The 24766-nt window shown below is 39.0% G+C and overlaps 1 protein-coding gene across 8 annotated transcripts; it reads right to left on the bottom strand.

The window, feature by feature from the left end:
• Window positions 1-1063: 1063 nt before the first annotated feature.
• On the bottom strand, window positions 1064-24607 carry LOC106673599 (rho GTPase-activating protein 100F-like). Of its 8 annotated transcripts, none has more exons than XM_024227655.1 (18): window positions 24552-24607; window positions 20002-20103; window positions 17390-17488; window positions 17153-17314; window positions 14201-14568; window positions 13941-14136; window positions 13432-13569; window positions 11659-11821; window positions 11161-11589; window positions 9699-9880; window positions 8070-8514; window positions 7362-8003; window positions 7173-7292; window positions 5562-5722; window positions 5298-5496; window positions 5112-5143; window positions 1862-2170; window positions 1064-1314 (listed from the first exon to the last, which is right to left on the bottom strand). In XM_024227655.1, exons 2-18 carry the CDS (start codon window positions 20068-20070, stop codon window positions 1183-1185), a joined length of 3846 nt encoding a protein of 1281 aa, XP_024083423.1. In that variant the 5' UTR covers window positions 20071-20103; window positions 24552-24607; the 3' UTR covers window positions 1064-1182. The 8 variants fall into 8 exon arrangements, with proteins under 8 accessions (XP_024083423.1, XP_014261242.1, XP_024083426.1 ...); XM_014405756.2 differs by lacking the exon at window positions 24552-24607 and adding an exon at window positions 22656-23002; XM_024227658.1 differs by lacking the exon at window positions 24552-24607 and adding an exon at window positions 22656-23002 and having other exon boundaries at window positions 9699-9847.
• Between the last annotated feature and the right edge of the window lie 159 nt (window positions 24608-24766).

The following is a 24766-nucleotide window of genomic DNA, read 5'->3' as shown; positions in this document are numbered from 1 at the left end:
AGACATCATTCATCAAAATGATTAGTGCCTTTTTTTAATAGAAAAAATTTACAAACGATGGATTATTTTTTTCACTACCCCTTTCATTCCTGTTAGGAACTTATTGATATTATAATCCTCCTTAAAATTTACTCATTAATCGTAATTAATTAATTATTTTATTGTATTTTTTTAATATCCTTCCACTTTTTCCTCCTTTTTGTAAATATAATTGAATACAATTTTTATTTAATACTGATCCACTTTTTTTATTATTATTATTTTTTATATATAAAAAACAATATACAACTATTGTGCAATTTTTTTAAATATTAAATTATCATTAAACTTTTTTTCTTCTCCTTCATTCGACCGGCCAATTTTTTTACAGGCGGATAGAATTTTTTAAAATTTTTTTTTAACAAAATAAAATAAACTGTAAAAAGCGAAAAATCCTACGTGTTAGTACAATTTATTATTTATAGTAATAATTTTTGTTTAACCTGTAAATATTTTTTTTACAATTATTTTTTCAATTATTATTCTTTTTTTTTTTTTTACAAAAAACAGTGGCAGTGAGTTTTAATTAAAAATAAATTATTTACACACACAACAAAAATTAAGTAACTATTACGAACCGTCTCGCTTTTGCGGATAGAAACATAAATGTTCACGAGATAAGAATAGATTTGTATTATTTTTTTATCGATCAAATGATCAAAGAAGACCTGCAGTTTACCGAGTTTGTTCCCAAAAAAGCGAGGAAAAGCTCTACCTACCAAAAGGGGTTGGGTTTTTAGTTTTTTTAAGGGTGGGGATTTATTATTGCGATTTTACTTTTTTTTTTGTCCTTCGGGCTCGCCAGGGAGAACGTTATTATTAATTATTATCGGTTTTTTAAATTAATTAATTTTTAGAAAAATACATTCCCTAAATTCTCTTTTAAAAAAAACGAAAATTTTCTACTGAAAGATTTTTTCTCCTTCCTAGAGTGGATAGACACACCGAAAGCATTTTTGTTTTGCTCATTACAATTTTTTAATATATATATTTTATTTATTTTTTACTTATCATTAAAAAAAAGTTCGTTTTTTCACGAAGACTACAGGGTTTTTTTCCGTTTCAACCAATTTTTACGTTGTGCTCTTACTTTTCCCGATTTTTTTGTAAATAAAAAGAAAAAAAATTCTCTCCCGTTCTGATTTATTTCAAATTGATCTGGTTCGAGTCGTCCGAGTTCTCTTCGTCAGCGTCAAGCTCGCCTCGGTCCGTCGTCGAGGTGGAAGTCGGCGTCACGGCTTCCATGTCCTCGGCGAATGGGTTGTTCCTGTTTACCTTCAAATAAAAAGAAGAAAAACGATAAAAGATAAATTATAATTTATATTGTTCAGGTTACCATACAGGGCCGTGCAGGTTATGCCATAATAGGGCCGTACAGGTTATGTTATAATAGGGCCGTACAGGGTATGTCATATCAGGGCCGGATAGGTTATGCTACAATAGGGATGTGCAGATTATTTTAACTTGAAAGATATGTTATAATGGGGTCGTACAGATTATGTTATAATAGGACCGGAAGATTATGATAAATGGAGGTTATGTTATAATAGGGCCGTACAGGTTATGCTATAATAGAGCCGTACAGGTTATGCATAATAGGGCCAGACAGGTTATTTTAACTTGAAGGATATGTTATAATAGGGTCGTACAGGTTATGTTATATGAAGATTACGTTATAATACGGTCGTACAGATTATGTTAAAGAAAGTTATGTTATAATAGGATTCGTACAGGTTATATTGAAATAGATTTGTGTAGGTCATGTTAAAATAGGGTGGTGATAGGTTATGAAAGGTTACAAATGATAATTAACAAGGTATACCTTTAGAGTGTATTTAGCGGTGTTGTTTTGCGGCAGCGGGGATGCGGACGACACGGCGACGCCCGGGTGGACGACTGCCGCCGCTGCCGCTGCCGCCTCTTCCGCCGCGGCCGCCCGTTCGAATATCGACTTCTTCGAGTCAAAGTTGGCCTTGGAGTCGAAGGCGGACTTGGCGTACTCGTCGTCCGACGAGGACGGGGGTGTCACAGGCGATGTGACTATCTGCGGCTTGGGCTTCGCTGGGAGCGGCGGAGGCGCTGGGGCTGCTGAGGATCCCGGCCTCGGTGGGAGGCAGGGGGCCCTCTCTACCTTGAACAAAAATTCAGCATCGTATCCTAATTTTTTTCTATCTCGTCCCCTATTCTCTCCCCACCGACCACTACAGGTGCAACGGTGACTTGTCTAAATCATATACATAACCCTATTGTCAATTTTTATATGCAACTCGGGCAAATAGGGGTACGTATACATCGACTAAGTGAATAGGATTTCGTCCGAGTGTCTCGGCTGTTCAACAGGTTACAAAGGTTGTAAAGGTTATGTTATATAAAAGTTTATACAACGTAGGTTTCAAAATGTTATAAATTCAAGGTTATAAAGGCCTTTTTGTTGCATACAATCCCTAATGTTATTCACTTTAGATCTTACAACTTAAAAAAAAGAAATTTTTTCCATAAAGGGAGGGAACTACTGGTATTTCTTGCGAGAGTCAACTTGCGGCATTTTTTCAACTGTCCAACGGCTTTCAAAGGCGGTTCAAGCAGGTGGTAATAATTTGGATATTTTTACAACAAGAAAAAAATTAAACAAACAAAAACAAAAAAATGACTAGAAGGCACCTCTGACATAAAATAAATAAAAAACCTGCTTTACTTCATAAATACAAGAAAAAAACGGCCGAATACATTGTACGTTAAAGGTGTCCACAGATAAGTTATTTAAAAAAACAAACATATACATATAAATAAAACAGGAATGGGGAGACAATGGACAGATCTTATGAACGTTTCGAAATCATAGATCAACAATTTTACTTTTTTCATGCTCATATTATAAGTACGAATTACTGTCAGAAAATACGCACAGCTTTGATTGAATCTTAGAAAGAGAGGAAAGCGTAGTGAGTAACGCGATTCAGTGGAATAAGAAAAAGGCAAGTTACGAAAGATCATAAAAACGTCTCTAATCAAACGTGAAAAATATCTGTAAATATAGCTTATAATGGGTAAATTATAAAAGGCAGGTAAGTATGGAAACGGCCTGAGGGTAGGTTATAATGGACACGTCACGAAGGGAGCAATAAACGGCAGGTTATAATTAAGACGTCGTTAAAGGTTGTAAATCGGAATCAATGGTAGGTTACAATGGCGACATCATGAAGGGTAGTTAATAATGAAGACGCCATGAAAAGTAAATTATGATAGAAACGCTATAAAAGGTCGGTTATCAAAAGAGTAGGTTATGATCACGCCACCATGGTTTAGGTTATAATCAGACGTCGTGAAACGTAGGGTAAGATAGACACGTCGTAAATGGTGTGCAATAAAAAAGAATACGCTATAAAGAATACGTCAACAATGATAGCTTATGGTAGAAACGCCATAAAGGGAGGTTATTAAAATAGTATGTTATAATAATGATGTCATCAATTGAAGGTTGTAATAACGATGTCGTAATGGTTAGGCTATGTTCGTTATAAAAATTTGGTTATAATGAAGACGTCGTTAAAGGTTGTAATTGTTACGTAATCAGTGGTAGGTTACAATGGCGACATCATGAAGGTTAGTTTAAAATGAAAACATCAGGAAAAGTAGGTTATAATGGTGACGTCGTGAATAATAGGATAAGATAGAGACGTTATAAAAGGTGAGTAATAAAAAAGAGTAGGCTGTAAAGAAAACTTATTAAAAGAATAGGTTACAATAAGAATGTCATCAATTGAAGGATTTAATGGCGATATCGTGATGGTTAGGTTATAATGGCGATTTCATGAATGGTAGGTAATGATGAGCACGTAATAAAATGTAGGTTGTAACGTCGATGTAAATGGTAGGATATAACGGTGACGTAATCAAGAGTAGGCAACAACGATGACGTCATGAAGGGTAGGTTATAACATCGATGTCAGCAAGGGTAGGTTATGATGGATACTACAAGAAAGGTACATTATCAAAAGAGTATGTAATAATGAGGACTTCATAAAAGATAGGTTATAAAAGAGGCGTCATGAATGGTAGGTTATAACGTAGTCGTCAAAGAATAGTTTATAAGAGGTTATACCATACATGCATGCCAAATTGATACCAAATACTTATACCAAATTCATAATTATAAAAATAAAATTGTCTCATAAAAATCCACACGGATAAAGTAGTAGAGAAAATATCGCAAAGATTGTTTCCCAGCTGTACAAGATGAAATTTCAGGTGTGAAAGAGTAGGTTACAAATTATTAAAATCGCATGCCGTACAATAATGTCATAACAATCGTGCCGGTTTTGCCACATAAAAAAGTCTACATAGAAGGTAGGTTGTAATTGGTAGGTTACACACCACTCATATTACAGTTTTTCTGAAAAGTTTCACAGTGGTTATACAAATCAATTGAGACTGAACACACAAGCTTGTGTTTTAGTCAAAACTGTTATAATGGTAGGGTTATATTGGTAGGGTTAGGAAGGTTATGTGTTGTAGGTGATTCAGTGGAAGGTTATAAACGTGTTAAACGTGGTAGGTTACACCGGGCAGGTTTACAACACAGTAAACTACGTTAGATTAAAAAAAAGCGATTCTATCGATATAAAACATGTCCTTCTAAATTCTAACAAACGATCCTTTTTTTGGTCGTCATGCCAACTATAGTGCGGTTTATATGTGCGAGTCTAATTCCTAGGAGAGAGCCTAAAACGCTGGAGAATAATAAAAAAGCGTTTGTGAATCGAAAAAAAATTGGTGGAGAGGGGTGATGCTTCTACTTCCGGTTATGCAAATATATACAAAAAATTTTTTTTTGCATTCATTAATTTAACATATTTTATTTAATTAATGAAAAAAATTAAATGCAATTTAAAAAAAATATATCTTGTCCAAACAAGGTGACTTCTAGTGCATATTTTTTCGTTCTTTTTTTTCAAACAAATCTCCCTGATGTTTTTATTATATATTTCTTTTTTCAGGGGTGGGAGGGTCTAAATTATGTTTAACAAAAAAAAAAAAAACTCAAATTATCAGAATTCACCCATGAGACTTACCAGCCGTTGTTCGTAACCGCCGTACCCGTCAACTGAAATATAGAGACAATTACAGAGAGTGGAAAAAAAGTGTGGAAGGGGTGGGATTTGAAAGGTTGAGTCGAATCGAGTTTTGAAGAAGGCTGATGATGTCGGGAGGTCATGATTTTTGGTGGAAGGGGGTGTCTTTATGAACTTAGCCATTACCCATGGACGAAGGCCAGATGTCCAGGAGGTACTTGATGACGGATATCGGCCCGTGGAAGTCCAAAGGTTTCACCTCCGAGTCCGAGTGGAGGACGAGGACCGGGGCGAAGCAGGTAGCCAGCGACTGGGTGGACATCTTGTTCCTTTCGTTCTGAGACGCCACCAGGGCCAGGTGGTTCATCAAATATATAAAAGTGCACTGGAAAGAAAGAGAAAAAACATAGAGATTAAAGAGAACAACTTGCCAAAGGGTCAAAAACCAACCCTGTTCACATGAGGTAGACAGTCGAGGATGGAGAATATCAGGCTGGCGTTGCCCTGGGGGTCTTCGGGCAGGCAGACGGAGACCGCGTCGGCGAGCATCTGGTAGAGGCATTTCGTGACCAGAGGTTCGGGAAGCTCTCGCAGGTAGTCTTTGAGTACGCCTGTACAACGGTCAAAACTGAATTACGACGTATTATCCTAAAGGAGAGGTTGTACAGAGGTTTCTAACAATTGGGGGTTAAACGGTGGATATACAAGGGTTTTTCCAACCTGAAAAGTAAGTTTGACAAGGTTTTCGATGTGAATCAGATTAACGTTGTTATACACGGGTTGATACAACGTTTTCTGCCACAAAAGTACAGGTTGTACAAGGGTCTTATATGTCGCTAAATAAGTTTCTATTATATGTAATATTTTTTTTTTAGTTCAGTAGGTTTTATTCCAACACTATTAAAGTTATATTAAGGTTCCATGAACCTGAGGCAGATTATACAACGGCTCTATGCCCTTAATTAAGGTTAAACGATGGTTACTCATACGGTTATAAAGGGTTTCATGTCCGTAAAGTAGGTAAAACAAGGGTTGCACGTATCTAAATAACGTTATACAATGGTTAAAGTTATACTATGGTTATCAGGAAAGGTTATATAATATGTTTCTATTATAAAGAAGGTTATACTTGGGTTTCATGTATCTAAGTAAATTGGTTTCCTGAGGATATGAGGTTATACCATGGTTATATATTATTTATGGGATACAGTAGATGATGCATGGATTTTATTCCGGAGGTTATAGAAGGGTTTCGTGTCTAGATTTTCTAAGGAAATAAGGTTATACAAGGTTATCCGGAAAGGTGATATGTTTTTGTTATACAGTAAGTTATACATGGGTTTTATACCATACGCAAGGTTATACAACAATTAATGTCTCTAAATTAGTTGGTTTTCTACGAAAATGAGGTTATACTGCTGTTATCAAGAAGGTTATATAATAGGTTATAAAAGAGTTTCATGTATCTAAGTAAATATATCTTTTAAGGTATGTACTTTTTTGTGATGGAGCCTCATCAAGGATTGTGGTTTAGGTAAAAGCTTTTTTAATTTACTTAAATCATCCAGTATCTAATGAAGTTAGATTTAAAAAAAATACGTAAGCTATACTATGGTTATTTACAGTTTTTTGTCATCAAGTAGGCTATGCATTTTTGTGCATAAGATTATATAAGGGTTTCATGTATCAAAATACGTTAGTTTGCTAAGAGTATGAGGTTACACTATGGTTATCCAGAAGGTTATTCATTGGTCCTGTCTTACGTTAGGTTATACATGGGTTCCATGTCCATAATAAGCGTAATTATAATCAAATAGTAAGATATACGACGGTTTCATGCCCGCAAAATTGGCTATTGGAAGGTTACAAATTAAAAGTACGCAATATACGAGTTTTAAATGACCCAGGTGTCTGCCTCTTTTTACTGCTATTCAAATTCAAAACCCTTTTATAACCTACTTTTGAGTGAAGTTATCACCGTCACAAGGCGAATAACCTACTTTACAAAAGTCAGAAAATGCAAATAGGCAAATTTTGTGTAGGGATAAAAGTTGTACTCACCGGTAATCACGTTTATGTCTGGAACGTTGTCCGACGATAGGTCGACAGTCCTCGCACTTCTTTCGAAAGCCTCTCTCAGTATCCGTTTTTTCGTTGCGGAACCGCAAAGCCGATACAGTCCTGGATGGAGGGGAAAAAGAGATAAGTGGTTATAATCTACACTGGGTCCGTCCGGTCTCGCTTGTTTACCTATAATGTCTAGGCCTCGTCTTTCGACCTCTTCGACGCAACGCCTCACGATGGTGGGTATGTTGAGGGCGTCCCCTTTGAGTATTTCCGACGCGATGCTCTCCCTGTTGACGACCGCCTCCAAGTCCGTGCCGAAAATCCCCTGTACCTTCCCCCTCGGTATGACGGGCTGCTTCGGCTTCCTCATGAACGTCTGCTGTGGGGTCGTGTGGTGGAGGCGCATGTACAGGGTACCGCGGGGCTCGATCTTGACCGCCAGCTGGTGGACCGGTGACTCCTGGAGGAGAGCGGCGAGCTGGACGGACCCTTTGTAGCAGAGCTTGTGCCTGTACTGTGGGTCCCAGGAGTAGATGAGAAGGTCGAGCTCACGGTTGTGGACGAGGTCCAGCTCAAAAGTCTCGTCCCAGTCGAAGACCAAGTCGGCCGTCTTCACGACGGTCCTCGCCTTGTGGACACCGTCGCACTCGAGAACACAGTAAAGGTCCCTCACGACGCTGTTTCCTCCAGCGGCGAGGTTCGACGTGCTGCCCGAAGGGTTCGACGAAGCACGAAGACCCCTTCCGCTCAGGAGGTGGAGCCAGAGGAGACCACTAACTTCAGACTGTCCTGTCCTCACCACCGACTGTTTATACTTCAAAAATTCTTCCCGCAAAATAAAAATAAAAAACATTAACGAACACAAAGAGAGAAAAATATTGTGTATATTACCGGCAGGGTTGATATGCAGTAGAGAAGGTGAATGTCTTGGCTGTTTGTTCTCGACAGGCGGAGTTGACCCTTTTCCCATCGACTTAGCCTCGAGTTCGAGTAGGTTGTGCATACGCCTCAGTGACGCGGAACGCGATGTGAGCGAGGACGAGTGCCGGTCGAGTGCCGAGTGCCTGTCCAGGGTCGACGAGAGCCTTTCCAGGTTGGAAGCATGCCTCTCCAGGTTCGACGTGTGCCTCTCGATGGCCGACTGGGCGTGACGATCGAGGGACGCGTGCCGGTCCAGATTTGACAAGTGTCTCTCGAGGGTGGCCGTGTGCCTGTCGAGGATGGAATGACGGTCGAGGGTGGACGACTTGAGGGGTATCGTGCTGCTAGAGGAAGACACGAGGGGGCCCATCGCGGCAAGCTGGCCGGGCCGGTACGTCGAATATAAAAGCTCCGACTGGAAAAGAAAAAAAGTTACTGTACTATAACCACAATAAAAAGGCGTATGACCAAACTATAACCTTAGTTTTATAACATAACGTACATCAAATTGTTAGAACATGACCGCCATTATAATATGTCGAGATATATTTCATTTCGATATATAAAAATTGATGTTTTACCTTCTATATTTACCAAAAATCGATACATCATATTTTAATAAATTTCGATATATACCAAAAATCGATACTTTTACATTCGATATTTACTAAATCGATACTTCCTATTTAGATATTTAACAAAAATCTATATATCTTAATTCAAATATCAATATATATCGTACATCGATAGTTTTTCATTCAATATTTACTAAATATCGATACTTCCTATTATGGTATATAATCAAACTTAGATACTTTTCCATTCGGTATATACCAAATATCGATACTTCCTATTTAATATATACGGAAAATAGATACATCCTATTTCAATATATTTCGTTATATTCCCAAAATCGATACTTCTACATTCGATATGTATCAAACATCGATTTTTTCATTCGATATAAACCTAACATCTTATTATCTTAATATACCTATATTCTTATTTCGAAGAAATACTGTCCCACTTCGATACATATATACAAAATACCAATACTTTTACATTTAATATCAATACTTTTACTTTTGGTAGATAAAATATCAATACTTTCAATTTCTATGTATGCTATACCACTTGACGGTGATATATAAACTACCTATAGTTCAAATATCGATAATTAAACTTTCTATATATATATATATACAATATCGATACCCTCTTTACGATGATATATAAACTATCTATAGATCAAATATCTAAACTTAAACTTTCGCGATACACGAAATATCGATATATATATATATATATATATATATATAATCGATACTTTTATTTCCTATATTTATGAAATATCGATACATATACTGGAATTTTCAATTCGATATTTCTTTGTCACTATATCGATACTTTCTATTTCGATATGTAGCAAAAATCGATATTTTCTATTTCCATCTAAGACTTTCATGTGCGATACATATAAGAATATTGATTCTTTTTCGTTCGATATATACGATATAATCGATGCTTTAGTTTCACAGTCTATACCTTCCATTAAATGACATCTTAAAGCTACGAAACCTTAAAAATCCATATAGATACCTGTCGTGTGCGCTGTGGGAGGTTTTCAGAGGAGAAAGCGAAACGCTGGCTCGCCTTCTGGCTTGCGAGGAGCGACTGCCCCCTGGACACCGACTGGTAAATAGCGCTGGAGGAGGGCGCCCTCGATAGCCAGGCTCTGTATTCGTCGGCTGTGAAAACAGACGGGGATGAAACGAGTCGACCTAGAACACGATGACAAGACGACAGCATGGGAGTGAGTGTGCGCTAGGATCTGAACTGTGCTTTTAGAAATGGTTCAAAGAAACAAAAAACAAACAAAAAATAACAGAAAATGAGATGGCATGCTAGAGGTAGGAAGTTCTATGAAGATTCAAAGCTGGTTGGCTAAAGGTAAAACAGCAGATGATGGCTTATGACTCCATTGGCAGTGTTTCATGAAGGGTTAAACGAAGAATAACGTAAGATGAACCTCAGTTTTTGGAGAAAGATAACACGCATGTAACTTACTTTATAATAAGGATAACCTGAATGCAACCTCCGTTTATGCAGATAAACCGCGTGAAATCAACGTGAACTTTGGTAAGGAGAACTTCCCTAAAATGTGGGTCACAACCTGCGTGTTCGTAAGCTCACTTGAAGACGTGTATCATCCGTTCGATAGGACAACCTGCTTGCAACCTTCATCTATAAAGATACCTAATCTGCGTCTATCCACCCATGTTTGTCAAGATAACTTTCATGCAACCTTCATTTATAATGATAACCTCCTTACATGTAACACTCATAAGCCCGTTTATTAGGTCGACCTCATGTAAAGACGTGTATCTACGTTTGATAGGACAACCTGCTCGCAACCTTCAATATAAAGATGCCTAACCTGCGTGCATCCACCGAAGCATGTTTGTTAAGATAACCTTCATGCAACCTTATTTTATAAGGATAACCACCATGAACATTCTTTTCTTAAGACAATCTGCATGCAACCTTCGTTTATAAAGATAACCTCCTTACATATAACACTCATAAGCCCGTTTATTAAGACGACCTCACGTGAAGACGTGAACCGTACGTTTGATAGGACATCCCGCTTGTACCTTCAATTATAAAGATACCTAATCTGCGTGCATCCACCCAACCATGTTTGTCAAGATAACCTGCATGCAACCTTCCTTTATAAAGATTACTACGATGAACATTATTTTCTTAAGATAGCCTGCTTGTAACCTCCAATTATAAAGATAACTACCATGAACATTGTTTTCTTAAGAGAACCTGCTTGTAACCTTCAATATAAAGATACCTAACCTGCGTGCATCCACCCAACCATGTTTGTCAATATAAACTGCATGCAACCTTCATATTTATATTGGTGAATGTTAGAAATAGCAGATGTTTATGGCATGAATTATAGGTTAGTGCAAGGGGAATTTGTCCTTTCTTTTTAAATTATTTATTATTAGAATTATTATTGTATAGTATTGTTTTTTTTAAATATACTTACTTCTGTGCTTTCTGGAAATGGACATTTCTGGAGCTGAGAGTGCACCGTCGTCGTCCTGGTCGACGAGTGACGAGACCCCGGGCAGGATAGAATGCGACGAGTCCCTCTCCAGGCGGAGGCTCGACCCCCGGTGCGTCGGAAGGGTGGGCACGTGGGCCCTCGGCTGCCTGTTGTCCCTCGGGAGCGAATTTGACCTGAGCGAGGAGATCCGGCCGTGGGAGGCGTCGATGGTCGACGAGAGGCCTCCGAGGGCCGAAGCGCCGCCGCCCCCGCTATGCTGCCTGTAGTAGTAGTAAGAAGGGCGGGATGTCTCTGTGTCCGAGCTGTAATCGACAGAACGCTGCCTGCGCGTCAGCGTGCTGTACGTAGATGAAGACGCCGGTACGCGATAGCTGCTCCTGTAAGACGGCGGGCCCATGTTCGACGTATCTTCAACGAAGAAAAAAGCCCATGTTTTTTCCCTCAAAAAAAAAAAAAAAAAAAAAAAATTTAACTCACTGAAATCCATGTACTCGACCCGAGGAAGATGCTGATCCGAACCGGACCTTGGCATCATCTTCGACCTGGAACCGCCGCCGTAGTAGGAAAGGAGGCTGGAAGAAGTCGTGGCCGACATACGCCTCGGTGTCGTCGAGCTCCCACCCGGATAGAACGAGTGCACCTATATATTAAACAAAATAGAAAAACCAAAAAAAAAAATAATAATAATAAAATAATCAGACCGCATGTCGAAAAAAAACTGCATTCATGCGAACTGCAGGAGAGAAAACAAAATAAAAGAGGCACGACAACAAAACACCTCCTGTTGCTTTCGTTTGCCTCCAATCCCTACCCTTTTTTATTAGGTAATTTGCATAAACAGGAAAGCTGGGGGATAGAACATTAGAAACACCTTGGGAATAAATTATAGCAAGGTTTTTCATGAACGAGTTACAACAGAGTTTACATTTTAGGGAAAAAAGTTTCCCATGAAAAGAAGGTTATACCAAAACCACGTGCTTTAAAAGTAGGTTATGGATATGTAGGTTATGTTTTAAAAGTAGGTCATTCCCAAAAACGTCCCTGTCGTTATCAAAATTTCAAAAAAGGGAATACTCCCCCCATAATATATCACAAAGAATTCCTAAAATCCCAATATGACTTTCCAAACGCCCGGTTTATATACATTGACGGAGGAAAAACACAAAGAAGGAATTTGGGTCGCCGTTTCAAGCAAATATAGTGAACACAAATTCAGTTTGACAGAACAATCTAGTAACTTCACACTACACGCTCTCGCAATTGAAAAATACCTACAGCTCTACAATCCGGCTAAGGCCACACCGGAGGTGACAAGCTAGGTGCATGGTAACAAAGTGAGTTTAAAATGGATCCTTCATGAGTCCAACACCTGGTGGAACAATACCACAGGTATGAGACATACGAAGAGATTCATAGAAGGACCATCCGCAAAACTTACGAAAGAACTACTGGAAGGCAGCCAGGCAACCAAACTAGGATTCTGGTTGGACTCCTGATAGGGCACTGGCACTTAAAAAAGCACATGCAACGGATAGGAATACAGACAGAAGAAACACTGTGCAGATACTGCCAGGAAGAGAAGGAGACTGCAGTACATATTTTATGTTTCTGTAAAGGTCTATGTAGCTGCAGGTTTTTGCAACTAGGACAGGAATAACCGCAAGCAAGATCCTACACTAAGGAGCCGCTGGCACAGTTATGGAGGCTGATTAATAATCTGAAGCTGTCCAGTGAGTTATAAATAACCGTGGAGCACAATAGATCTATTCAGGTTGAGGTGCAGTAGGCCTTGTAGCCGCCTCTCTTATCCCCTATCCCAATCAAAGTGAGTCGCCTGGTTACTTGGTAGTAGATTACAAGTGGCCACACCAGAATGATAGTATGTACTACTTTGTGCAAGGAAGTGCCCGGAAAGTCTCTCTAAATTAACGAGAACACTATTTCTTTCCGAAAATACTAAATTGAAATATGACTTATTATGGTGTATATATATCAAGGGGTGTCATGAGTAAGTTATACTAAAGTTCTGCCGTGAATTTAACAATACGTATAAGCCTTCAAAAGTAGGTTACGATTTGGTTATTAGTTTTGAAAAATAGTTCAAGTCGATAGTGTAACGTCTTCTCTCTCATACATTTTTAATCCCTGTTTTAAATAATTAAATAATAAATAAAATAAATGAGTTGGCGAAGGAGGCAAGGAAGCCGAAGCGCTTTTTTTTAAGAAAGATGTCTTTTGTCTAATACTAACACTATTGGATACCTTCTCAGCGAGAGACTCCAGCGTCTTTGGGTAGGCCTTGTCGTAGGACTGATAGTGGTGCGACTTGGGCTGTTCTGTGACGACCGGCGGAGGCGGAGGTTGATACAACCAACTTCCTCTTTCCATCTAAAAACAACATTTTAGCCGTCTGTAATTAATGGGGGCGCGGGAAATAAATAAAAGTACACTGTGCGATTTTTTTTTTTTTTTTTTTTTTTTTTTAATTTTTTTTTTTTTTTTTTTTTTTTTTTTTTGTGGTGGGGGTTGTGTGTGTGTGGTTGTGCCGACGATGGACATGGGTTCGGAGCTGTAAATGTAAAAAAAGAACGTAATGGAAATTGGAGCTTTTGCTCAAATTGCCGGTTTGTAGGAGCTCCTGATATAATATAGACGCTTTTGAGCACCTAATAAGCACTATGTCAACCGGCTATAGATGGAATATTGACGAGATTCCACGTGCAGTGCATTTGGTGCAGGTCTCCTGTGGATGGACTTACGGTCTGCGAATGGGGTATGTTGTGCCTGTAATAGTGGTCGGCGGAACCGTTGGCAACCCTCTTCGACTGCATGGACGATAGATCGTGCTGTGAAGCGCCCCCGGAGAGGCCGAGGGCCAGGTGCGACCTCGACGCGTGTAACCTTGACGGAGGCCGGTCCTCGTCCATTAGCTTGCAAGGAGAAGGTGAGGCGTCGCTGGAAAGTCAAGAAAAAAACGGGGCAAAATATTATCGGAAGAGTGGATAATGGATGGACTCACTTGTCGTATCGGTTCTGCAGCTGTCCCTGTTTGATGACGACTACCGGTAGCGGTTTGTGGTGAGGTTGGGTCTGTATCCCGGCCGGGCACGGCGCGCCTTCCCTTGTCACGAGGATGAGCCGTCTTGGTATCGACATGATGATGACGACGTCGTCCAGAGACATTCGCGTCACGTCGACCATGTTGACGGCGAGTATCTCATCGCCGACTTTGAGGCAGCCGCTGTTGTAGACGGACGACTCGAGGGCGATACGGGATATGAAAACGCCGTCTGTCCTGTCGACGCCGTTACCCTCCCGGATGTACAGGCCCAGCGTCTGACCGGGACGTTTCACGATCTCGACGAGCTTCACTTGGTTTTTTCCGTCCTGAGCAAAAAAAAAAGAAAAAGACAGATGACAAAGTGAAAGTTGATAAAGAGGATGGAAGAATTGACAGATAGAAGTGGGAGAGAGAGTCAATTAAATATTCAACGAAAACAGCAACAAGCAAGAGAGCGAAAGCGGGTGGTCAGTAATACTGGGTTTTTTGTTGTGTAAATGTAACATATCATATAAGCTTGGGGTTGGGGTCGAAATGTAAGATGTACTAAACAGGTTTGTGAGCTTCACTGGGTTTTTTCCGACCTGGGCAAAAAACAAACAGATGAAGTGAAAGTTGATAAAGAGGATGAAAGGACGGACAGACAGAAGTGGGAGAGAGAGTCAATTAAATATGCAATGAAAACAACAACAAGCAAGAGAGGGAAAGAGGGTGACTTTGGTTAAACTGGGTTTTGTGTTGTGTAAATGTAATATATCATATGAGCCCCGGTTGTGATCGAAATGTAGGATGTACTGAACAAGTTAGCGTTGAGGGAATGTTCGTTACATTGGGGATTATCGTAGGTTTCGGGAGGACAGGGGTAAGTTACACTGGGGCTATCAATGTTAAACAATGCGTTGAACTAGAAGTTCGTTTAAACGAGAGGTAGATTACAGTTGGGTTTTCATCGTCAAAAAAGTAGGTCGTACTAGGAGTTGAGACGTAAAAAAAGATATGTTACATTTGGGTTTTAATTTTTTAAATTAAATTTTAATTAAATAGTAGGTTATACTAGTGTTTTCATGGTCGAAAAGTAGATTATACCGTTTTCATTTTTTTTCTTTTGTTAGGATTGAGAGATAGGAGGTTAAACTTGAGTTTTCTTTGTTAAAAATTTGGTTGTATTACGAGTTTCATTTGGGAAAAAGGTAGGTTATACACAGGTTTTCATTATTAAAAAGCGGGTTATACTAAAGGCTTCGCGGGTGGTGGGACAGGTATGGTAGGGTACATTTGCATTTTAATAGTAAAAAAAGTAGTTTTTACTAAGAGTATTGTTTAAAAAAAAGGGGGGAAATAAGGTTACAGTTGTTTTTTAGGTCTTTTTTGGAGAGCGATAGTGTACACTAGGGTTTTCATTGTTCAAAAGCGGGTTATACTAAAGGTTTCGTGGGTGGGGGAATGGTAGGGTACACTTGCACATTCATAGTAAAAAAGTAGTTATAGTTAACTAAAAGTTTTGTTAAATATGGGTAAATAAGGTTACAGTTGGTTTTTTTGTAGGAGGGGGAGGTAGGAGATTACACTTGGGTTTTAATTGTTAAAAAAGTAAGTTGTACTAAGAATAATGTGAAAAAAGAAAGTAGGTTATATTTGAATTTTCATAGTTAAAAAAGTATTTTTAAACTAGGGTAACAGTGTAACTAACGTTGTTGAAAACTTGGTTACACTGTTCCAAACTATCTTTATACAAGAAATTGTAAGTTAAGAAAAAAAGAAGGTTACTCTGTGGTTTTCGTTCTAAAAATATTATCCTAGGAGTTTCGTTAAAAAAAAGGTAAGGTACACTTGGATTGAGTATTCATAGTTAAGAAGTAGTTTATAACATAGATTTCGAGGAGGTTACCTTCAAGTTTTCATTGTTAAAACATTAGATTATAAGGGCTACGTTGGGAGGTAGGTCAAGCATGGGTTTTAATTTAAAAATTATGTTATACTTGGAGTGTCGTTAAAAAAGAAGGTTACACTTGGGTTTTCATTTAAAAAAAGCAAGTTATAACACAGGCTTTGGGGAGGTTACACTCGAGGTTTCATTGTGAAAAAGTGTTTTTGAACTATACGATTTTGAAAAGTTGGTTGCACTGTTCGAAACGGTCTCGATTATACTTTTTAAATACACAATTTAAACGTTGTGTATTTAAAAAAAAGGAAGGTTATTCTGTGGTTTTCGTTCTAAAAATATAGGTTATAGTAGAAATTTCGTCGGAATATAAAAGTTACACTTGGGTATTCATTGTTAAAAAGTAGATTATAACATAGGTTTCGGGGGAGGTTACACTTGGGTTTTCATTGTTAAAAAATTAGGTTACAATGAGGGCTATGTAAAAAGTATTTTTAACCATTGGATCTCCGTTGTTGAAAAGTTGTTACACTGTTCCAAACTAACTTTATACAAAAAATTGTATGTTAAAAAAAAAGTTACTCTGTGGTTTTTGTTCAAAAATGATAAGATACACTTGGGTTTTCTAACTAAAATGTATGCTATCCTAGACTTCTTACCTTTACAAGCTCTACAAGACGTTTTTGCACAAAAATTTCAAATTGTGAATTGACGTTTGCTTTGTGGAAAGAGGTTACATCGGGTTTGCATTGTTAAAATGTATGTTATAATAAGGGTTAAGTGGGGTGGTAGGTAACACATGGGTTTTTATTGTTAAAAATTAGGTTATCCTAGGAGTTTCGTTTAAAAAAAAGTAAGCTACACTTGGATTTTCATTGTTAATTTTCAAAAATTTCAAATTGTGAATTGACGTTTGCTTTGTGGAAATAAATTACATCGGGTTTTCATTGTCGAAAGGTAGGTTACACCAGGTTTTCACGTTGGAATAGTGTGCGAATAAATTGAAATTATTGTTGTATTGTGTTTACCTGCATCGCGAGCCAAGGTCGTGCTGCCTGCAGTGCCGCCTGTCCTAGGTTCTTCGTGTCCAGGAGCCTGACGACCATCTCGCCTCTGCCGTCCTGTATCGGCTCGCATTCGTTCTCTATCGACTCGATCTGTCTGAATATCTCCGACGATATGCCGCTCACCTGAAACGAGGGCGGGGCCGGGGAAACGTTGAAACATTTGACATGGGGGTCGGTTGAGAAAATCTGGCTTCTTACCTTTCTGAAATCCGGCTGGATGACCATCGGAGGCGGTTGTTTCTGGTTGGGCTGCCTCCTAGGGCTAGTCGCCAAATCAGGAGTGTTCTCACGACCGGTCTTTTTGGAAAAAAAAATTTACTAATATAAAAACAGTAAAAAAAAAAATTTCACCCTTAGAATACCCCACCCCAAGGGCCGAAACGCCAATCCAATAAAAATCCGGCAAAATTGTTAAATTTCTTATTGTTATTGTCACTCGATGAGAAAATGTGTTGTTTTTGCTTTTAATGTCTTATGAGGGTGGTTTTTTCCATGACTGGATAAGAAAACCCCGACGGGGTGAGGGTTTTTCCTTCTCTCCCTTAAAAGGTTTATTTATTTATTTTAAATTATTAGTTACTTTAATTTTTTTTGTGTATTTAAAGAAAAGCCAGGACGTAGTGTTAAACTGCAACAGTGCCGTCACACTTACGCAATCGTCGATAGGGGTGGGAGCGTTATGGGTTTTCACCTAGTCTGATTTTTTTCTTTTTTGTCAGATCCACATTTTTGACGTTTATTTACCAATTTCTGTCCAATTGGTTTTTTAAAAAAATCTCACAGGCTTGGGTAGCGAAGTCCGCCGAAGTATAAAAAATGTACGCGAGACATGCGCGATTTGTAAGCAAAGTCAAATTGAACCTGTACCGTCGGGGGTGGTTGATGTATTGTTTTTGTTTTTGTTGTATTGTTGTATTGTTTTTACAGGTTTTTTAACCTTTGTTGATTTTTCCATTAACTTTTATTTAAGTGATTTGACTCACTTTTCGACTGAAGAAACATCCTGAGGCGCTATCCTTGTCGCACATATTTATACGAGGTTGGAGGATTTATTTTATTTTATTTTTTATAACTTTTGTTGGGTTTTTTTTATTTTTGGTGTGGGTTGGGTTTTTTAAGCGTTATATGGGCAGGAACGTCTCTCCATCCGGCGTTGACGAAGGGTTGAAATCCGCGATTTGGGGTCGGTCGAAAGGGGCCACCCGGCTGGCCGCCATTGTTCGCCACTTGTCGTCTCGGCACGGACTGCCCGCGCGCGCGGCGGAGTCGGCGGCTGCGAACCGGCCAGGGCTGCCAACCTCAGTGGCCGGGGGTGGAGGCGGCGGTATGAATCGATGAAAAGGGGGCGAGGAGCCGCCCCCACCCCGCGACGCGAGAGACCGCCCCCCACGTCGAGGCGGATTATGTAAACTCGTTACTCCGAATCGATCAAAAGTTCAAGCTTTTCCTGAGATCGATTCCAATCTTTCCGGAGGGGGGGCGACGAAAAAATCAGATCAATCGTTTTAAAGATTATCGATTTTCCCATTAAAAATATAAAAACCCTAAAAAAGAAACATAAAATATAGAAGGAATAACGCTTCGTTGTTTTACGACTCCCAGGTCATTGTAGTCTCACTCGTATATAAATGACCTGGAAATGAAGCTCAACAGGCTGTTCGATGGGCCACTACTCGATTTATTTCCATTGTATATTTTACTGATAAATTCCGAGTATTTTACAAATATGGGGTGGGTCGAGGTCCAACAAGTCGGCCGTTATGCCGTCTTACAATGTAAATCGTTCAATCCCATTGGCCTTTCGGTACGTAGGTATTAGGTACGGTAGGTATTTATTTAGGTACGGTTCGTACGTAGGTCAGTATGTTGCGTGGGCAATTCCTAGTCAGGACAACATAATGGCCGTCTGGTGGAATCATAAGTCAGTCATTATTTCGTCTGGTGGAGTTATGACTGACAATTGACCACTATGCTTTCCTGGGTAGACATAAGTTGATCATTATGCAGTATAATCGAGTAATAAAACGGTCATTATACCGTCTCGTGGAGGCATAAATCGGCAATTATGAAGCACAATCATGTCATGAGTCAGTCATTATTTTGTCTGGTGGAGTCATAAGTTGACCAGTCTGCTTTCCTGGGGAATCATGAGTCGGTCACTGTGCAGTATAATCGAGTAATAAGTCTGCCATTATGCTGTGCTGGGTAGACATAAGTTGGTCATTATGCAGTATAATCGAGTAATAAGACGGTCATTATTCCGTCTCGTGGAGGCATAAATCGGCCATTGTGAAGCATAATCATGTCATAAGTACGCCGTTATGCATCTAATCGAGTCATAAGTCTGCCATTATGCTGTCCTGTGAAGTCATAAGACGGTCATTATTCCGTCTCGTGGAGGCTTAGGTAGGCCATTGTGCCGTGCTGTGGGGACACAAATCAGTGATTGTGTTGCCTAGTAGTTTCATACAATTGAAAATTGTTTTTAATCATGCTGCATAGTTATTTTATAAGCAGGCCATTAAGCATAAATTGTTCATTATGGATCCATTCTACATACAGTAGTTGAGCCATAAGATGGTAATTATGCTTTTCTTACACACATCTAGGTCATTATGTCATAGTTTTGGAGTAACTACAACGTCATTATGAAATATGGTGGGATTATATGTTGATCCTCATAATGTACGAGTCCTATCTTCACCTATACTAGTATGCCTCGAACGTGTATACCAGCTAAGTCTACTGTGATCCGTCCGTCCCCGCTATTACACATTACATCTACCGTCAAGAAAATTCGTGCTGCTCACCTTTTTCCGCCCACAGCACAACATTCTCCCCTGAATCCGAGTAGTCTGGCCCACTTTTGTCGTAACCATCTGTGTTTCTCCTCAATCCCACGGCAAGACGGGCTGGAAAACAAAAGGAATTAAGATAGTAAAAATCAAATACGTCAATAATAATAATGATAATAATACAATAAGGTGAAAAAGTAAAGGATAATGAGCGCGCTCACAAGTTTGTAAACCAGCTTCATAACTATTGATGATAGACATATCTGTAAACTATCGATGTTGTTTCGATACAAGATCGTCGTAGACAATAGTAAAACTGACTGGTGGAGAATCGATAGTGCACATAACGATATTTTCCGCATAAAAAAATCAACTTTGAATCGATTTATCGATGTGAAAGATTCGATATCTCTGATCGAGAAGTAATGTGGTAATTGCTACAGTGTATGAATCGATTCAATCGAGAATCGATGTGTCATGATAGGTCGAAACTGAAATTATCGATCCAGCTAAGAATCTATTTCGTCGATAATCAATACAGTTTGAGAATCAATTCAATCAAGAATGAATGTGACGATCAATATAGCCGAGAATCGATGCGAAAATTGATAAATCCGAGAATCTGTGATTATCGATACAGCCAAGAATATATTTGGTTGTGAATCGATATGAAGATCGATACAGCTGAGAATTTATGTGATAATCGATCAGCAAATAAGAGTTTTCGACGTTAATCGATACAGTTGGATAATCTATGCAGTCAAGCATCAATGGAACGATCGATAATGCCAAAAATCAAAGTGTTCTTGAACTATATCGATTATATATAGTTCAAGAATAAAGGTGTTTATCGATACATTCCTTGAATAGATCAAGTCCATAAACGATATCATTGATACGGTCGAGAAGGTTTGTAGTAATTAGTCGATTCAGCCAAGAATCGATTTCGTAGATAATCGATAGACATAGGGAAACTGTTCGGTCAAGAACCGATACGAGGATACAGCCGAGAATCGATGTGACAATTGATAAATCCGAGAATGTGTGATAATCGATTAGACCGAGAATATATGTGATAATCCACACCATTTTGATCTATTCAGACAAGAATCGATGCAGCTATTGATATGGTTCAAAAACTATGAAATAATCGACGTATCGATCTCGACGATAGTCGACACAATTGTGAATCAATTCAATCAGCATTCGATGCGAGGATCGATACAGCAGAAAATCGATGTAACCATTGATAATGCGAGAATATATGGTAATCGATTAGGACGAGAATCTGATCGATAAAGAGAGGAATCGATTTTATCGATAATCGACCCTGTCTTGAATTTTTTCAGCCAAGAACCGATGTATCGATACGGTTCAAAATCTATGATAATGGATTCAGCCAGGAATCGATTTCGTCGATAATCGACACAATTGTGAATCAATTCAGTCAAGAATGAATGCGAGAATCGGTACAGCCGAGAATCGACGTGACAATAGATTAATCCGAGAATCTGTAATAATCGATTAGACTGAGAACCTGTGTGATAATCAATCCAGCCAAGAATAATCGACACAATTGTGAATCTATTCTGTCAAGAATTGATGTAGCTATCGACACAGTTCAAAATATATGTGACAATCGATCCAGTCAGGAATCGATATCGTCGATAATCGACACAATTGTCAATCTATGCGGTCAAGAACCGATGTAGTTACCGATACGGTTCAAAATCTATATGATAATCGAACCAGCCAAGAATATATTTTGTGGATAATCGGTACAGTTTGTGATTTATTCAGACGAGAATCGACAAAGACAGCGATCAATGTGATAATCGACCCAGAAAGAGAATTTATGTGATAATCGATTAGGCCGAGAATCTATACAGTTCGCGAATCATGTTAGTCGAATCATATCGATACTTGACATGTTTATATTGATCAGCTAAAGGTTTAAAATCCGTATCGATGTTGTTGACGTTTTCGATATATATTGTCAATTATTAAACTGGATGGTTGGGGACGTATACTATCGATACGAGGTGTTTTCTTTTTCCCAATAATTAAAACGTCTTACTTACCTACCGATTCTATTCAAACTTTGAAAATATTGTTAGTTATACTTATGGATGGTAATTTGTTTTTAATGACTAAAATATAGGACGATTTTTTTTGTCTCGCACCAATTTGTTCCAGTTTGCGTGTTTCGCGTGTCGTCCCGTTTGAATGGCGGCCGTGAATGACCGCGCCAGCCGACCGCCCGCGCCGCCCCCCGCTCACGAGGAACGACGAGCGAGGAGGTCACTACTCCCCGATCGATAGCCGCCCCCCGCCCGGCGCACGCTCACACCCTCCTACTACGGCCCCCACGGACTTAATTTAAAGACTTGTATAGTATCACGTGTCTGCCCCCGGGGCTCAGAAGTGGTGGGGGACGGGGGGAGGCGGCGCATTCAGGGCAAAATAATATTTAAAAAAAGACGGTAAAATTGAAATTCGCCGTGATTGTAGGTGGGGGGCGGCGCACTGGTGGAAAGGTCCTGTGTCCCAGAAAGGGAAGAATGGTGGATGGAAGACAATTTTGTTTTTATAATCACAATTTTTTTTTTGTAATTTGTAATTTGTAATTTTTTCTAATGTTTAAAGCAAAGCAAGATTAAATCACTCACATTGGCTCCTTGGAGTAATCCTAGTCGATAAGTGGCGAAGTAGGCCAGCGGTCCCATCCTTGCCCCCGTGGTCGTGAGGAGGAGGTGGCGATTTCTCGGCCCGACATGCAAAATCTCGCCCGGGGGCCGGGTCTGGCCCGATTTGTTCACCTGGTCCTTTTTCTCTGAGGCGGAGGTGGCGGCGGAGGCGGCCGGGGGTTCGGAAAAATAAATAAATAAAAAAAACTCTCCGTGGATGCGGGGGTCCTGTCGGCTGGTCGGAAACCTAACGATCCTGCCCCCGGAGGGGGGTCAAAGTTCACCACGGGGAGCGCCTCGTCCGTCGTTGCCGCCCCCGCCCGCCCGCCCGCCCGCGTAACGGCTCACGGTGAAACCCTGGAGGGGCGCCGCTTCAAAAAAAATATTATTAAAAACAATTTAAATAAAAAGGTTAAATTTTAAAATATTTAAAATTTAATAGTTTGAAATTATTTTAAAAGCGTTTTTTTAGATTTTTTGGTAGCTTGTGCATGATAGCATTTCAGTTTCGTCCATATCGTGTCTTTTATTTGTGAAAATATCGCACACCTACAAGTAAAGTGAAAGTCGAAAAATGATAAAAACCGGATTTTTTAGTTTTTTTAAGTATTCGACTATTTCATGCTACAGGAAAACTGCCAGCTGCTACACAGCACTAAGTATCACTTTTGAATTGGCGGGAACGTACTTTGTCACCATTCATGAAAAGTGGCATATCTTAGTTTAAAGCATCGGTCTGAGTATTTATCAGGTGGTACATTCGATTTATGTCCGTTTTTTCTTCATTAATGAAGGATTTTATGCTGTACAATAGTCGCATTTTCACGCAATAAGAGTCACTTAATGGCCCGTGTCCTCCGCCTGTATGCGAGGCATGCAAGGAAATAATAACAACAAAACATATTTTATTATCACGTCGCATATATCATGACTTAAGAAAATTTTATTCTCTACCGAATACGCTGTATGAAATATTAGGAGACAACCAAGAAAATATTGCCAAATTATTCAACTTTTGAAAGCAGCAAATCAAATAAATGAAATATGATCTAACTGATAACAAGAACAAGAATTAAATAAATAAAAAGTAAATAAAATAACTTGTGCGACGGCCCGGCCGGATTGGAAGTTCGGGGCGAAAATGACCCTTGGAAAAAAAATCGGAGGTCCTGGGTTCGGGTCCCGCTCGTGAAACTATTTTTTCATCTTAACTTTCTTTGCATAAAAATTAAATATAATGGTTAAAATAACTAACAATCCATATATGTTGAGTGGTCATAATTGACCATATTAATTATTCATTGTATCTAACGTCTTGGTGAAGATGAAAAACTTAGTGTCCCGCTCGTGACACTAACTTTTTCATCTCAACCAAGACCTTAGATAAAAATAATAATTAATTGAAATAACTAATAATAATTATTATGTTTATATTCTTGTGCAGTGCTATATTGAATATTAAGAAAGGGAAATTATTTCCGTACGTACGATACGGTTGGCAACGCCACAACGAGGTGTCATTGATGATAACGACGATAGCAGGTTTGTTGTTGTCAGCCCTGTAAGTACGCCGATATTACATACAAGACCGGCGATTTTTTCCGATAAACGAGAGGGAAACAATAATCTGTAATTAAAATTAATTTAAACTATAAACCCTGCCTGGTGGGAAAATGTCTGAGGTGAGTGATTTATCAGCGGCCAGCCGTGTTTAAGATCTCTTGACACGTCCTTAAGGTGATATCATCGGTCAAGGCTGATTTCTCATAATTTCCTAAAAATTCTAATAGACATGACTTGTTAAAAATCGCGTTTGTTTCATTCTTGATAAAACTGATTCAACACTACACCAATTTTGAAAAATAAATCATAAATTACCTGCTGTAAGCTGTGTTTCTATCCAGGAAGGCCTGTCTGTCCTGCAAGGAACATAAAAATCTTTCAGAGATCTTTTGTACACTTCTGCCAACAGGTTCACCATTCTGTTTGGAATAATGATCATATAAATGTAATTATATCATAACTTCCTATTTAGAAACAGAAACAATAATTTGAAAAATTCATAGCTGAAAACCCATCAGATAACATCATTT

This window comes from Cimex lectularius, unplaced genomic scaffold (assembly GCF_000648675.2).
Source record: "Cimex lectularius strain Harlan isolate CLEC.00 unplaced genomic scaffold, Clec_2.1 scaffold252, whole genome shotgun sequence".
NCBI lineage: Eukaryota > Metazoa > Arthropoda > Insecta > Hemiptera > Cimicidae > Cimex > Cimex lectularius.
The sequence above is the reverse complement of the archived record's forward strand: the minus strand, read 5'-3'. Positions and strand labels throughout refer to the sequence as shown.